This window comes from Equus asinus, chromosome 15, assembly GCF_041296235.1.
Source record: "Equus asinus isolate D_3611 breed Donkey chromosome 15, EquAss-T2T_v2, whole genome shotgun sequence".
NCBI classification, from domain to species: Eukaryota; Metazoa; Chordata; class Mammalia; order Perissodactyla; family Equidae; genus Equus; species Equus asinus.
Window position 1 is genome coordinate 38,622,003 of NC_091804.1, and position 17,333 is coordinate 38,639,335.

The 17,333-nt window shown below is 39.2% G+C and overlaps 1 protein-coding gene across 33 annotated transcripts in view; it reads right to left on the reverse strand.

Annotated features, from left to right (window-relative positions):
- Positions 1 to 17,333, reverse strand: part of STAU1 (staufen double-stranded RNA binding protein 1) — a 54,708-nt gene that overhangs the window by 36,763 nt on the left and 612 nt on the right. For 12 of the 33 annotated variants that reach the window (XM_044747985.2, XM_070486088.1, XM_070486086.1 and 9 more), the window contains exons 2-3: positions 8,423 to 8,493; positions 1,661 to 1,949 (exon numbers count right to left, since the gene is read on the reverse strand). The exons of 4 other annotated variants lie outside the window; for them this stretch is intronic. In XM_044747985.2, the coding sequence (XP_044603920.1) occupies positions 1,661 to 1,865 (205 nt within the window). In that variant the 5' untranslated portion in view covers positions 1,866 to 1,949; positions 8,423 to 8,493. Of the gene's footprint in view, positions 1 to 1,660; positions 1,950 to 2,689; positions 2,834 to 3,164; positions 3,524 to 8,422; positions 8,494 to 16,364; positions 16,419 to 17,333 lie in introns of those variants that run through there. 17 more of the 33 variants (XM_070486098.1, XM_044747986.2, XM_070486104.1 and 14 more) reach the window with 8 other exon arrangements.

The window sequence follows — 17,333 nt, forward strand, 5'->3', positions numbered from 1 at the left end:
GCCATCAGATGAAGCACTGCTACCATAGCCAGCCAAGGGAATCACAAGGAGCTCTACTGAGCAGAGACACGCTGGGCACCGCAACAGCTGTCACTGTACCCTGCCCGTTATTTCACAAAACTCAACATGTCAATACCAGTTCTCAAACAATGACTGTTGTTTTCCACACAGTTAACATCTCATTCCTGGGGTGTCCCTCAGTCTTATCTTCAGAGGCTGCTATCCTCAGACCTTAACTATGATCTATTTCTGACAATTATATAAGTAAAATAAAATGGCCTAGGTGGGCGGGAGTTTTACAAAGTCAGTAGGATGTGGCTACAAGAACACATTAGAAGAAAAAGCAATAAATCCCAGAGGACTGAAATAGTCTGTGCCATTTCCTTTTAAGACAGTCTCAAATGGCAAATGTGGGGAACACTGAATCTCTGGGTACTGTGACAAGCACAAGTCAAGGAAGCTGGCTGGTGAGCCAGTCCAAGGAAGTCTAGAGGTGGAGTGATGGATGCCATGCAGCTGAGAGCAGGACGAGCTTACACTCTAAGAACAGATTTACAAAGTAAAGGAAATGAGAGGATGGAGGAGGAAATGCAAGGGAAATTGTCAGGCATAAGGGGTTGAAAAGAATTTGTTATAAAGTGACTCTGGTATGGAGACACACATGCTGACACCTCCCTTAAATTGGTTTTGCCACTTTGGGCGGGGGCTGGGGAGAAGAATATTGTTTTTAATTTTTTTTTCAGGTGTTTCAAGTCTTTTCTAATCAATGAGCACATCTAATTCACTTTTATTTTCCTAATAATCATATTTGAATGCTTCTAAACTTATGTCCGTTCTAAAAAATCTTTGCTTCTTTGTTCAATTTCAAATTGGTCCACACTATGATTTCTGAAATCTCTGGAATCTCAACTTAAACTTACTTGTTCAAAATAAAAATTAACAAATGCCAATGCACTCTTCTGCTTTCCAGTAAATCTGGCTGCCCCCTGCTTGGGATAAAATCTTATTGACGTATAGAAAGGGGGCTTACACATACAAGAGTTCTTTGTCAGTACTGGGAAATAATTTTACAAGTAGAATTTTTCCATATAACAATGAATATGCAAAGTGGTATTGTTGAATTTTTTTCTGCCAGCCACCACTCTATAGTAGACTAGGCTTTATAGTTTAGTTTTCAATTCTCTTTCTTTCTTTCTTTTTTGTGAGGAAGAGTGGCCCTGAGCTAACATCTGTTGCCAATCTTCTTTTTTTGCTTGAGGAAGATTGTCTCTGAGCTAACATCTGTGCCAATCTTCCTCTATGTTATGTGGGATGCTGCCACAGTGTGGCCTGACAAGTGGTGTGAGGTCCATGCCCGGGATCTGAACCCGTGAACCCCAGGCTGCCAAAGCAGAGTGCACAAACTAAACCACTATGCCACCTGGCCAGCCCCCTCAATTCTCTTTCTTACACTTTGAAACGGTCAGTCAACTCAGGCCGCCATCAACCCAAAGCACAACCAAGTGTTGCGTATCTGGGATAAAGAAGTGTGAGCAGTAATACTTTCTTCTGTTTCTTGAAGGTAAATGTGAGAGCTCCCTACATCTGCAGTCTCTTATCAGATCCGAAAACAGGCTAGGAAAACATTTTAAACAGAAGACACTTGGATTTGTACGCTTACCTGCAGCTGCACTGGTGGATGTAATAGATGCAGAGGGTAAAGCAGAGTTTTGAATAGGTCTACCTGCATTTTCAGAGGGCAGAGAGCTAGTAGTAGAAGGAATACTCATCAAAGGCTGTGAGAGAAGAGACTGGTTCTTGTTCAGTATTTGGCTCCCTGAGAGAGCGGCAGATGGGTTCTGAACTTGAACTTGAACTTGAGACATGGTCACTTTCAACAAAAGTGAACAACTGCAGGTAAACAGCTTTCAGTGCAGGTTAATTCAGTGCTATGAAGTCTAAAGTTCTACCTAAAAGTTGTAAGGGAAAGAAAATAAAAAGGTAAATTATAGAGGAGATATGTAATTGCCAATATTCAGTCAAAATTGGTGTCACCTACTCAAGTATGAAAATAGCCCCATTTAGCATGTAGCTATGTTGATGTATTAGAAATGTGTTTCTCCTTGGCATACAGTAAGGTTCCTGGCCTTGTGACTTTTTCAGTGTTTTTAAATGACTTAGAAAACCCACATGCTCATTTTACAAATGAGAATCAGTAGGGTATGATATTTATTGCTGAATATTGAGAATTATAAACTACAGCTTATATTCAAAAATGCAAATTTAAAAATATGGAGAGGTTTTCCATACTATACGGGATATGATAAAGGTTTCTGGTTTCAAAATTATAAGAAGCTGAAAGCAACCCAGGTTCATAAAACCATTAACAGGTGACTGTAAATACTGCTTCCACATTAAGGGCCATGTACCAGATTGGCACCTTAGAGTTTCCTTGAAGGTGACTGAAGAAAGGGGAATTTCTTCTGCTGTTTCTTTTTCCTTATGATGATAAAAGATCTATTTGTTTTCCTAAGAGGTTTGTTTGAGATGGTCTCATTTACAGACCCCAAACAAGAAAACGGTTGCACCCATATCAGTGCGCACAATCCTGAGAATTATTTGAACAGCAAAGAACATTCTATAGTGTTTGTACTGTTAAAAGCAAAAGTAGAGATGAAGAGAGGAACAGATTTCAGATCGGCAATCTTACTGGTGTGGGTGGGCGGAGCCTGAGTAGAGGAGATTGTTTACTTCATCTTCTGAGTTCCAAAGGTTTTATTTCTAAATACATTTAAATTTTTCATGAGTCAAAATAAGAGCAGTTGTGCTCATTTTCAAGGCCATCCTTCAAAAGCTGAAAATGTTTAAGCAAGTCCAAAGTACTTCAAAATAACCAGTGGCAACAAAGAGCAGAAAAAGCCAGCCAAAGCAGGAACCAGCAAACTAACAAATTGGAAGTTCTCTTACAGACTAATTGTTCGCTACTTTAATTTTTTTAAAAGGCTCAGAATGATTTTTAATTAAAGCTGGACCTCTGGAAAGAGATAAATGACCGGAGCAATTAAGTTACTTGAGGAGTCCTGGCACATTCTCTCTTGCCAAGAGCAAAAAGCACTGTAAAACTCAAAACAACAACAACATCCTCAGCTGAAGTATAACTTGGATAGCAGAGGCATAAACATTACCTTATTCAACAAAATTTCCCAATATTGCAGTTGTTTCTTGTTCGCTTTTGAAATCAAAACAAAATAAGAGAGGAGATCCACTGAAGATCTGGATAATGGTCTTAGCAGACAAGCTGCCAGTGTCAAGAAACAAGTCCAGAACCGTTTAGAAGTCAGCTATGACCTTGTTTCTCTGTTTTTATTTCCTTCAGCTGCCAAAATAAAAATATTTCTCTCTCAATCTTCCCTATCCTCCTCTATTCACTTCTTCTTCCTCCCTCTCTTTATAAACTCTGTCTGGAAGGCACTTTTCTATCAAAAAAAAAAAAATCGTAAGAAGCGTACTCACAACTTCACAACACCAACCACAGGTCACAGTCAAAAAATAAGCCAAAAGCAAAGTGTTTGCTCCGTAGTCTACCCGTATCCCGGAAGAAACAACCCAACTCTGCTCTGGGTGGCTCTGAGAATCTGAGACTGAATGAACTAAATTTAGAAAAGGTGGGGCCCAAAGGGATCCTTTTTGTCTAATGCTGTCTATAACAGGCCTACTGCCAGCAGTTGCAGTCACAGACATAAATACATAGGTTTTCTAGAAGTTGAGAAAGAGAACAAACAGGCTTTTACTTACGATTGTCTCAAAAATGTTGGCCTGAAGTTCACCTGGAGGAGTTATGTCTTTATAAAAATTGGTTGAAACAAGCAGTTCAAAACTGCAAATAAAAATTTTTTAAACTCTCCTAATAAGATTGTCTACTTTGCAAATCATTAATTTCCAACATGAACAATACTAAAATTCAACAAATAGTACTCATTTGCTAAAAAGTTTTAGTTATTTGCTAATTCAACACTTCTATGTGTCTTTAAGCCTGAAAAGAGAATCTAAAGCAGTGATTCTAAAGAGGGGGTAATTTTGTTCCCCAAGGACATCTGACAATGTCTGCAGACATCATCTGGTTGTCACAACTGGAGGATGGGAGGACCTACTGGTATCTAGTGGGCAGAGGGGCCAAGGATGCTGTTTCAAGTACACATACACTAACCCACAAAATAAAATCTTATAATGTAATAAGTAACTTACATTCTTAAACAGGAAAAGAAAATCCCCTTTTCATCTCAAAAGGCTCTAAAAAGTTGATGCTAATATTTTGCCCAAACAGACGCTCCTCTCTTAATGAGAAGTCATGCAGCTATCAAAGTTATGAATGGGGGAAAATAAATTCTTTACCCACATAATTCATAGAACAAAGCTTTTCACTACTGCCATTTATATAGTTCATAGCCACTTTCAGGGAATCATGGAATTTTGGAGATGATTATTTCTGTATGAATTTAGAACCTGTTGCTCAACAGTACTCTGTCCTGAAGATTAAATCCTTACATCAAAACTTGTCTTTTCCTTTAAACCTGTTTTAAAGAATTGTTATCCACCAAATAAATTAGGGATTCAAGAGAGATTAAAATGCTTTGTTAGAATCATCTTACAGAAGAACAATATTACACAGTAAAATTAGGCTGAAAAGTTTGAAACACAAAGACTCTTCAGTGTCCCCAGTGCTGGAAACACCTCTGCTAAGCCTGTGCCATGCTGCCATTTCCCTGCCTCCAGCACAGAGGCAGGCCTTTCATCTCCTGGGCTTCTCCTGTTGGAAGAGCTTTAGACACCAACTCAGGAAAACAGGATCATCCTATTCTCAAATCCTAACTTTATGGAGCGTATATAAGCACTCTAACACTAAGAGGGGTGATAGGATAGAGTCATGGGTACCTCTTTTTAAAAGATTCCTAATTTCAAGTCCCTCCAGGGTCTAACTTTGGCTTGGTGACACAAAAATTTTCTCGTAAAAATACTCTCCTTGGCTGGCAGCTTCCATTTTACAAGTGTCAAGTACTCTTTAACAGGTTGTGGGGAAGGGGAACATGGACACATCAAGTCTACAACAGCATTTTTTAAAATCATACACGATGTGCTAAAAAGCAATCAGGCGCAAAGTGCATATTGCTCACTCAGCGGCAAATCCACCTAGGCCACACTGAGCGCGCAGTCTGAGTGATGTATTTAAGCACAAGAAGGCAGATTCTTCTAGAAATAGGTTACAGAACGATGTGCAATAGTGCTTAGCCTTATTCACTTTCAGCCACAGACTGTTAAATTGTTGTAGTATGAAATAACTACTTCAGCAGTTATGGAAAAACATCACTGTTAATATTCAATTTTTTAACTGGATTAATACATGACTTATAATGAAGTATCTATACTTTTGTGTAATCAACACATCATTTCTTGCAACTAAGATATACAATTATGTACCGGGGGGATCTGGGGAGATAAAGCAGGAAAAAAAAAAAAAGACTGGCAACAGTTGCTAGCTCAGGTGCCAATCTTAAAAAAAAAAAAAATTTCCTTTTGTAATAAGTGATGTTTCCAAACAAGATTTTTTAAAAAAAAAAAAAGAAAGAAAGAAAGAAAAGAAACATACAAACAAAAGAAAGCAGTCATCCCAATTCTGGACAAGCTTTAAGATAGCCACAAACATTTCACTAAATATCCCCACTTCAAAGTCCTTCATTAAATCTTGTGTAGTGCGGGCAGAGGTACACAGGAGTACTCTAGCTCCTTGCCCTGAGAAAGCACTGGCAGTATCAATAGCAATTTTAGGATATATTCATTCAATATCCAACAAAAATGTTTTAAGCATCTACAACATGTGAACCCTTATTTGGCAGACTGTACATTCTTAAGTGCTAGAAAGAACCTATTTGTTAAACTTTTCCTCAAAGACACAAGAAGAGATCTTTAATTAACTAAATCTATTTATCTGTTCTGGTTTGGTGTTTTTTTTTTAATTTTTTTTTCTTTTTCTCCCAAAGTCCCCCAGGATATAGTTGTGTATTTTTAGTTGTGGGTCCTTCTAGTTGTGGCATGTGGGACGCCACCTCAGCGTGGCCTGACAAGCAGTTCTACGTCTGCGCCCGGGATTCGAACCTCCGAAACCCTGGGCCACCGAAGCGGAGTGCACGAACTTAACCACTCAGCCACAGGGCTGGCCCCTCTCTTTAGTTTTTGAAAGGCTCCACTCTCAGAGACATTTGTCAACAACTACAAAAAGCTAAGGAATAAACCACTTTCCCTACAATACCCTGGAAATACACACCTAAAATACCCATATCATTCCCTCACATCCAACAGTTATTTCCAAGATCCTTTTTTGACACACTTTTCTAGTTGCAATGTGATTACATGTTTTCTGCAAGTAAACTTACCCCACCCACCCACCATATCTCCCCACCTTCACCCCCAACCAGCACCTGCCATCCTCTGCCCCCAGGAAACAGCGATTCATTGACTCTAAACATCCAAACACCTATAGGCAAGACAGCCACACATAGAGAAACACAGCAATCATTATCATCCTACATAACCATTTCCAAAAAGACAAAGTCAATGTCAAGCAAATAATGTCCAATAGCAGGCCGATATATCAAATCACACAGTAAGAAAAGATACTTTAAAAGAAGTATGACAAACCTACTCAAAAGGAAAAAAAAAAAAAAAAGACCACTGTGTACTTGGTACTCAAGAGAAAGACGCAGGAGAAGTAGCCCTGAGGAGGCACAATCACTCACAAGACAATAAAAGCGGCCAACAATAATGCCTGGAAACAGCCCAGGCTGCTCGAGACCTTTGCATCGGATACAAGTGACTGACTGCGGCCCCGTCTCGCACCTGGCCCAATGCCAAAGAGGCAACGGAGGATTTTCTTTCCACTCAAATGGAACCATTGGGTGGTCCATTTAAAGAAACATTTCCTAAAAAAGAATTAATTATTAATTGTTCATCCTAGAAAAACCATCACACAATAGTCTGTACTAAAGTGAAAAAAAAATTTAGCCCTGCAGCCTAACAAACTGCAAACCTTATTTTCTTTTCCAGCTTTGAAAGCTTAGCCCTTCCCTAGAAGAAATTCTTAAAAATAAATTCGAATACTTACCATTTTTGTAAATATGAAAGTGTTTTTAAAATCTAAACTTATAAAAACATATAAAAATGTTTTAAACCAATCAAAATGAATATCTGTGCATGATTTGCTGCCTATTTTTAAGAGTAGCACTGACATATTCTTGAGTAAGAAAGGGCTCGGTTCAACATAACAGTTAACTGGCTTTTCCTTTCAGAAAAGGGAATTTGTAGTCTGTAACCATGTGGCATCTACCCAGAAACACAACCGCACTTACCATCATCTTCATGCAAAACAGATCAGTGCCAAGACCCAGTTTCTAAGAAACCAGCCTCGCTGCTAAGTAGCAACCAACGATGTTAAAACTGATCAAACTTCTGAGTGGTGGCTTTCAGTTCTATTCCAACTCAGAGAGCAATTACATGTCCAACTCTTGGCAATCCACTGTCGGGTACCTCAGTTTCTCCAAAGCACTTTGTAACAGGATATTTGACAAAGCTTCAGTTGTAGCAATGTGAGAGCTAAACCACTGAAGGAATCCTGAGGCACGGTAACAGTTATTCAGTTCTTTGACAAACAAAGCATTTTACAAATTCAGCGTGATGAGTCAGCGTGATGAGCGTAAATCCATTCACTAAACTTTGTGCAACTTCTATAATTTCCTTGTGCTTCAATTTCCTCATCCCCAAAGAAAGTTGGGTTAACTTGTCCACTGATTACCACCCCCAGAGACATGGCATGACAATGTGCTTTCAGCTCCTGGAGGGGAAGTGCTAAAAAACACAAAGCGTTGCTAGTTTGCGTAGTGGACTCTGCAGTGCCCTGACAAAAGTCTGTAAAATCCTGAACACTCGCAGAAAACTTTTTTGGTCTAGATCATAAGCGGCCAGTGGTGAACAGAACTTGATTCATAACCTAATCTCACAGGAGACAACAACGCTGGATTATTTCCACAAGTTTGAAAACCAGATTTAACATAATCCGAAAAGTCAAAGGCAAACTACAAAAGTTTCTATGATCAAGAGACTTATTGAGGGAGTTACGTTTAATGACAACTTCGGTGGTCAATTTTCCTGTCTACGTTTAAAGTATATGGCAGTGCTGGCTAGAGGGTTTTACAGTCTTGCCAACAACTTTCCCTGCATTTACTTTCTAATTAAATCTCAAGTGTAAAAGGAAATTCAAACTGCATAAAATTTCTTCTGTTTCTCTAATAGTACACCCAGAAGTAAAAGTCATTTTCCACACAAGTCACTGAAGAGTGCAAAAATATTACAGATTATGAACAGGCCTGAAATTACAGAGCCAAATTACGTGTACCTTAAAAAGAGGTGCTCCACGAACAATGTTGTTTTGGTTCAGTTCTGAGAGGTTATGTGGTTAGGAAACTCCTGGAAAATAAGAAACAGTAATAATTCACTAAAGCAAATTTTTTTCTGAAAATGAAGATATATAATGCTGAAGTTTTAGGGAAACCTAAAATTTACAAGTAGGCAAGTTTCTAAAAGGATGATGTCATGGCTTGAAGCAACACACTAGAGTCTACAAAAGACAAGACTGCCTGGGAACTGGGTAGAGAGTGCTTCGCAGAGACACAAAGATAAGAACCAGCAGAAATTCCCTTTTTCAGTCTCAATTACTTCCTGATAAGGGAGCTGTGAACACCTCAGAATTAATTTTTAAAAAAGAAACTGGACAATCACACAAGCCTAACTTTTAAACTTATGGGGTTCCCTTGCCCTTTAACTACTGGCTAAGTATTTTATTCATAGATGTCCTGACCATATGTTTGATGATGCAAATGCAACTACACGGGAAAATTTACAAAAAGGCACCACTTTGTACATAAATATTCCTCCATTAAATTGCAAATATGAAAAAACACATTACCTCTAGTAAGTCCAAATCATAATCATTCTTTAGAATTGGATTTTAGGTGACATAAGAATTTAAGTTTCAAACCCTTGGGTCAGATTTATCTAGAGGTTCCCTTCTTTTTAAATGGTAGTAGTCAGTAACAAATAGAATTTCTTACCTTGAGATGCTTTTTGAATTTTTACAACATAAACTAATTTTGCTCATTTCAATTGCTCACTGCTACTGTGCCTTAACAGACAATAAAAAGTAGCTGTTCACTGTCCAGATGATTTCAGATATAAAATCATGAGCTCTAATTTGTCCTACAGTGTTTTAACAACTCAAGCTCTTCTTTCTGTAAACAGGAAACTATACTAACAACTTTCCAATCTAGAACCCTGTTGTTCCATAATCTTACCCATTCAAGAGACTAGCATGAATGAGAACTGAAAAAGGCCTCTGAGCAGCCCAAACAGATGTCTAAGACCACCTAATAGAGCCCATGCCTTTTCAATGGAACTTCCCTCAATTCAAGCCCACCTATGCTGACCAACAATGGCAGGTTTGGTATCTAGTTTTCTAGCCCAAACCAGAAATTAAAACATTAGAATGGAAAAAGGGAACTGCCAGTGTCAGACATAATGACAAGAGTAAGAAACAACTGCCAACAACTTAACAGCAAAGAAAAAAGGAAGGCGGGAGAAATACAGCAGTCTGCAACCACTAGGCTTCAAACATCTTGACACAACACAAATAAATAATAGCTGAGATTCATATACACATTCACACCTCCGTGAGCAAACATTTTTTAAATCCCCCAACCATTTTCAAATGATAATCCAAAGCCATTATGTTTATTACCAGTATATTTATATAGCACTTACTTACTGCAAGCAGTGGCAGAGAAGAAAGACTGGTAAGCCCAATTCCCTTTCTTTCCCACTCAAGAAAGCATACTAGAATGCAAGAGGGTGAATTAAATTCATTGCTTTATTCACGGAACAAATAATTATTGAACACCTACTATTTGCAGGCACTATTCTAGACACCGGGAAGAGAACAGTGCACAAATAAGATGTAGCCCTCATCCTGGCGGAATTCACAATTGTATAGGAACAACCTTAAACCCAACACAAATTTAAATAAATAATTCACAGTGGTATTTTAATTAGTAGTAACAAATCATTTATAATACACATCATCTCACAACTAAAGGAGACACAAAAGAACATAAAAGACCTCTTGGCTGCAAAATGCTGACACAGGATAAGGGCAAACCAGCTAGCAAATAGCTGTTTGGCTAGGGTGCAGAAAATTCTTGAAAAGGGATCCAAGTTTGGGTCCCAACTCTGGCACTCAGCTAAATAACCCTGAGCAAGTTACACCTCTTGGCTTCAACCTTTTAATTTACTAAATAAGGTTACCACCACCAATTTAATATGTTAATAAAACAATAATCGTGTGATTCCTGGGTGGGTTACCTGGTAATGTACGTGAAATGCTTATAATCTATGACATGCCATACCAAAGACGGCGGTTAAACATCTTTTTCTTAGGGTACATGGTAACTGATATTATAAAATAACATTAATAAATCATGTTCAAAACATACTATTTAAGAAAAAAAATGTAGCAAACTTAGAAAGAACCTCATCCCAAAAAAATTTGGTCTTTTTTTACTATTCCTTTTTAAGTTTAGTGCTTAAATGATAAATTCTTGGTTAACAAGGAAATTAGTACCTAGCAGTACTCAAACTAAAGGTTCATTCTACTACAAACCAAAAGGAAACATTTACCTAACCATGTTTGACCGTCATCTAGGTAAAGGGTCATGGAGTCCCACTGAGCAAGTTGGTTCAAATTGTGCAACATAAGCTTCCACGCATAACCAAACTTATTACATATAAATCATCTTTCTGACAGGGAAAGGACTGCCTAGCATTTTGTACAAAATCATAATGGCATCAGCACACAATGGCCCTATTTGTGTCAGGGTGGAATCTGCAAGAGTAGAAAATTCATGCCTCAGTTAATTTTAATCTATAGAAAGCATGGACTCCAAAAAAGAAAAAGTGTGCGAGAATCAGACAAGATCCAGTTAGATCATAACTCTCATGAGTTAGCTCATGAGAGGGGAGCTAATATCGTAACAATTTAAGAAGCGTTATCTGCTCACTTCACCCCTAGAAAAGACACATTTCCAACACCTTTTCATGATTAATGAGACACACGTATGTCATTACAGACTACACGGCCACCTCAATTGAGGTTAAACGCAGAATGGAAACTCATACACCCCTCACTAAAACCCCAATCCAAAGCACATTTCATTTCAGTCACCTAGGCTTTTAAGTCTAGCCGTAAGAGATGACCACTGCCTGAGTGGAGGACCAGAGAGGCTTCTTATTCAGGAGATCATCAATTCAAAGAAACCGAAAAGAAAAAACTGTTCAGGAGACAGTTCAATACGTAACGGAAAGTTACATTAAATATTCCCATTACCAGCAGCCAGAAAATGGATGTTAGAAATGGCTGGGAATCAGGGCCGCCCGGTGGCAGAGCGGTTAAGTTCACACGTTCCGCTTTGGCGGTCCGGGGTTCACCAGTTCAGATCCCAGGTGCGGACCTAAGCACTGCTTGGCAAGCCATGCTGTGGCAGGCGTCCCACGTATAAAGTAGAGGAAGATGGGCACAGATGTTAGCTCAGGGCTAATCTTCCTCAAAAAAGAAAGAAAGAAAGAAACGGCTGGGAATCAAAGAGGGCAACAACCCCATAAAGTTAACTGGAAGTGCTGTTAACTCATTGCCAATAAAACAGAACATTATAATTTGAAAGAAACCAATTTTCTTAGCAACAACCTTGTCTATAGTTAATAAATCATTTTTAACAAACTTCATGAAGGATTATAGCAATAATTTAGGGGAGAGCCTTCTTCAACACAAAGGTTAATGAAACACCCTCCTCTCCATTTACTTGTACGGACCCCACCTCCCGACCCGGCAACAACCCTATCAGCTTAAAAATTTTACTTTAATTTGACTGCAGCAATCCATCACAACAAACAAAAGCAAATTGTGAATCTTCAAACTATTTCTAGGGAATGATGAATAGGGTTCATTTAAAAAACTGAGTATCACTGCACCAGACTTTTTTCCAAATTGGTCTAAAGTTCTAGTGAACAAAATTTATCCTAACTGTAGTGGGTGGGAGAGTGGGGGAAGCACTGGTGACAAGCAGAATAAATTATCCTGAACAAAAAGCACCTAAGCATAATTGGAGCTGAAGTGTGGTTCAGTGGAAAGAGCTCAGGACCCCGCTCCAGTTAGCTGGCCTCCCACATGGGCCTGGGTATCCTCAGCTATTAGGACCCTTCACGTGCAAAGACGTTTGTGAGTATGTTGTGAAATACAACATGAAGCATCTACTTCAACCTTTGGCACAAAGGAACAGCTCAATAAACAGCAGCTTTTATTTTATTAGATAAATTCAACCTGCTCTTTCACATTCCTTTCCTGCATCAAATAACCCTCACCCTGTAATCCTAACCTGGCACATGGTAAGAGCTCAATAAATAGTAGCAAATATTATCATCCAGCAAATTCACCAGTCCTGGCCTCAGTGACATAAACATCTATAAATATAAACTTATAGCTACACACCACTTGTAAAAAAAAAAAAAAAAACATTTTAAATAGGAATAGAGAACATGCTGACTAAAATCAGCCTACTCACTGGGCAACCAGTTCTAAAGCTCCATCAAATAGAGAGACAATCTGATGAGCACTCATTTTCACTTAGGGCAAAGACCCCGCGGCACTTGGATAGATTTTTCTGAGACTTTGCACCTGGGTAGACATGATAAAAAATTCCAGGACGATTCTGAACTCTGCATCATATTATAATACAATGGCCTGTTTTGCTTCCATTACTGTTAGAAACTCACAAAGTCATCGCACTTCTTTCCCAAATTAGATTCCAGATTAAACAGAAGCAGATGGGCCACAGATTTAATATTTAGAAGACTAATTTTTAATCGAAAGCAAATACTTTCTTGGATAGATTTTTCTACTTTTGCTTTCAGTAAATACACTTGGAGGGAGCCCCCTGAATATACTCCTTTAACAAAGAAATGAACATGTGTAATTCCAGAAAATATAATTAAGCCGAGAATTTGTTTCTACCATCACTTATTTGGTGACATAAATCACTTTTACATCAATCTTATTCACTACTATGGAAACCTAAATACTTAAAAATAAATTAAGCTATTTGCAGCAAGTTCCCCATTTTACCATTTTCAAATAGTAAATAACTTTCTTTGGTAAGGTTTTTTAGTTCAAAGCATTAAGTTGTCGGAAAAACAGATATCCAAGCCATCCATCTGGTGGCATTTGTTAAGATCAACTAGCTATATAGGTATAATCCTATTATCTCCTTACTAGGTGAGAACAAAGGATTTGGTCAACATTATTCAAGCTTCTAATACTTGATTTACAGATAAGCATTCCTTGGTGCAAAAATTCATTAAACAATTTCCTTTAAAAAGCAAGAGTTCTTAAGTCAAAGCAAAATTGGAAACAAAAATCAACAAAGCTCTTGGTTTTTAAAGATCTAGGAAAACCTTATAAAGATGTCTCAATTTAAAATTAACTGTAGATATGCATGCTGAAGTATCTAGTGTGCTGACGCTGCAATTTACTTTGAAACGTATCGGAAAATAAAATAGATGAATGAATTAAGAAATGGACAGATGGAACAAACATGTGACAAAGCAAGCATACTAAAAAGTTAATGGCAGAAAGTAGGTGACAGATACAGAGGTGTACACTAAAATTCTTTAAACTTTATCTGTTTGAAATTTTTCATAATAAAATGTTGGAGAAAAATAATCAGTAACTAACATGTTTTCTCAAAGTTCAATCTCTAACATGTAAATTATACATTTCTAGAACAGCATAAATGCTATAGCCTTGATTTTGATGAGGTGTTGTTTAAAGAAAAGCTCATGTAGAAAATTACACCAGAAGCACTTTAACCACAAATGTCTCTGTCACCAGAAATTAATTTAAAACAACCTGTTGCAGGTCTAGTGTGAAACAACATCTGCTATAAAATTCTCTGAACATTTCTGAAGGCTCCAAAATCCCGTTCTGAGAGAAAGCAAGCAACCCGGAAAGCTCTCACTTGAGGGGGAGGATTCACATTTCCCCAAACTGAGCAATTCTGTGTCTCTGAGTCTGACGCCAAATAAGATGATCCAGTTTGGAGGCTCATAAAAATAAGGCCCCTGAAATCAATTGATGACATCCCACACAAAAACACCTTTTCTTTCATGAAAGTTCAATGTTTATCCTGGAGAATTTCACTCACTCCATCCAGCAAAAGGGCACCAGAGGAAGGAGCCCTACAAGCTTGAGGCCCCCTCTGTGCCTCCCACACCTAACATCCTCCTGGTCCTACTGGGGAGACTGGGTGAGCAGCACAGGATAGCTCCATACTCAACGATTACATCCAGAGTAATGCTAACGGGCTGGACTTCCAAAGTGGGGGGAAGTTCTGGGAGTCATGCTCATTTCTAAACCTAAAATAATCTCTATATAAATGGGCTTTCTGGCTGAATCTTAAAAGAGAGCAATTTAGTCTGAACAAATTGTATTTATGGTAACAATTTCAAATACTTAAAAAGTTTTACTTTAAGCCTACTGGGAAACACTAAGCATTTTTTTTTTAAGTCAAGTACATTTTGTGTCCTTTCTTAGATATCCAACTGGTTCTTTTTTTTCCCTAAGTTAATTTTAAGAGGTATGCATATCCCTCCCCATCCCCCAGGTTGTAATAACTAAAACATAACATATATTTTCAGTGTACCTGATCAAGCTCAAAAGCAAACTTACACAACTGAAATAACGATGTTATAGGTCTAAAAGCTGCAAATCGTTCAGGACCAGAAATCTGAAAATTAAGTAACAACAACAAACATAATATTCCTGTCAACTTCTATTCAAGAAGAGATCTCTTTTTAAGACATGAAAGAAAAACATGAACATCTATGCTGTGAATGCATTCATACTTACTAAATTTGTTTGTAAATACAGCAGATGGTGGTGGGTGGTCTTTGGAAAATAATTCTACAACACAGAGTTTTGAAATCAGATATCCTCTGCTTAATTCTTAAATCTTAAGGTGATAACAGCATATTTACACAACTAACGTAAAAAAATTTTGAAAGTTTCATTATGAGTTATTAACTGTAGTTTAACTCTGACACAAAATTATTCTCCATTAAAGGCGGTTTAACAGGTAGGCCTCCACCAAAGCAGGATTAGGGCTATCTGTATTTCTGATAGCTTTTCAAACATAGTCATGAACAGCTCAAGACTTGTTGCTTTTGTACACAAAGAAGCAAGGCAACATTCTGGCTATGACTCTGAGAGGGGTGAGCACTGAACCAAGAGCTAATTCGGCTGCTCACCTTTTTCTGCTGTATAGTAATCATATGTGCCCAACAAAAAAAGATGAGAACTATGATTCTACTAAAAGTAAATTTTGTGACAGATTAACAGTGTGGAGCAATCTGGTAAAATTACATGATGTTTAGGATTTGTTTCAAAATAACCCAGTTTGGGGGTGGGGGTACTACACGAAACAAGCTTGACCTTCGCCACGAGTTAACTGTCAAAGCTGAGCGACCACTACATGGTGGTTCTCTATAGTGTTCAACTTTCGTATGTTTTCCATGATAAAAAGTTTTAAAACTTAGGTTATCTACTGCAATATTAAAATATCATTTCTCTAAAACCACAATTTTCAATATGGCAGAAGACCCACTTTGTATTGTTTGTATAGTTGTTTGCTTAGGTGTTTTTAAAAAGTCATCCAAACAAAGATTTTAAACTAGAAACGATGGTAAGACTCAGTGTCAGAAAATTCTAGGAAAGTGTCAAAAACAGAAAGGCCACTTTGCATCATGTGTGTTACTGAGAGAGAGGTGTACATTAAAATCAAAGTTCAGGAAAGAACTTTACGACGGGCCCCAGTCCTATGATAGAGGAGGATCACCGAGTACAGCAAACATTCCATACTCTTGTAAATTTGAACCTCCGTGAGCTGCATTTCCTCAACGAAGGGTACACCTATACTACAGCTAAGTATAAAACTACAAGAAACTCAGTATCCTTAAATAACGCTGCTGTTATAAAAATCCCACCTGTCCCCAGAATCTAAAACTGCTCCGTCTCCAATCCAACGGTGTTTTTCATTTTCACTTCAAGCAGCAGCAATGCAATTTACATTTGGTAAGCACACTGATTCCTGAAAACCCAAAATCACCCCGAAATCTGGTTTAACTCTCCTTCCCCACCACCCTCTAAACAACTCAAGCTACGAGCAGAAGGGAAGAGTGACCTTAAAAACGTCCCCACAGCCAGAGAACAGAGGCAGACCAGACCGAAGCACACATCTTCGCCGGAACGGAAGAAAACTTCCACATAAGCAATCCTGCAACTCGGAGGTGGGGCAAGGGCATAAGGAAAGCCAGCCAACAGGCACGGAGGGAAAACAAGCGGAGCTGCAGCGAGAAAAGTTAGAAGCGAGAGATGGAGCGCCAGGAAGGACAGACATTGCTCCAGCTTCGGACACCACCCCCCACCGCCGCGGAGCCTGACACCCAGCAAGTGCTCCATCAAGGCCTGCTGAACTCAAGCTTCTGCCAGCAACTTTCCCAGAAACGGAATGACCACAAGAAGCCGACGACGGCAGGAAAAAACAGACAGGTTGCTCCTCCCGAGGGAGGTGGAGAAAGTCTCGGAGCTCTCGGCGGAGCTGGAAACGACAGCACCCCTCTTTCAGACGGCCTGCTCGCAGTGTGTCCCAATTAAACGGACGCCCCTCTCAGATGTGACCCCAAAACAACGCCCCGGCGCTGGCGGCGGGCACGCAGGACCCTTCTGCCTCCAAGGAAACCCAAACGGGAAGCTAGGTCAACTTCTGTCCACTCTACCCATTAAGTTACCCCTTAATATCACGCTAATAAATTATGCAGACGGTTTATTGGGACACGCTGTGGGTCTGGCACTCTGATAAGCGCCTTACACGCCCCATTTCACTGAACCTTAACAGCCTTTAAGAGGCAGGAACGGCGTTAGCCCCTCTCTCCAACCAAAACACAAAGAGTTTAGGCGACTTGCCGAAGGAGGCAGAGCTGGGATTTGTGCCCGCGCTGGACACCGGGGTCGTGTAGTGGCCACTACGCTACAAACCCGCCTGGGGCGATTCCGATGCTCCGGATCCCAGGGACGTGAAGCGGGGACCCCCGCCCCGCGCCCCGGGAATAACTTCGGTATCCCCGCGCGCGAGGAGGAATGAGGAAAGGCG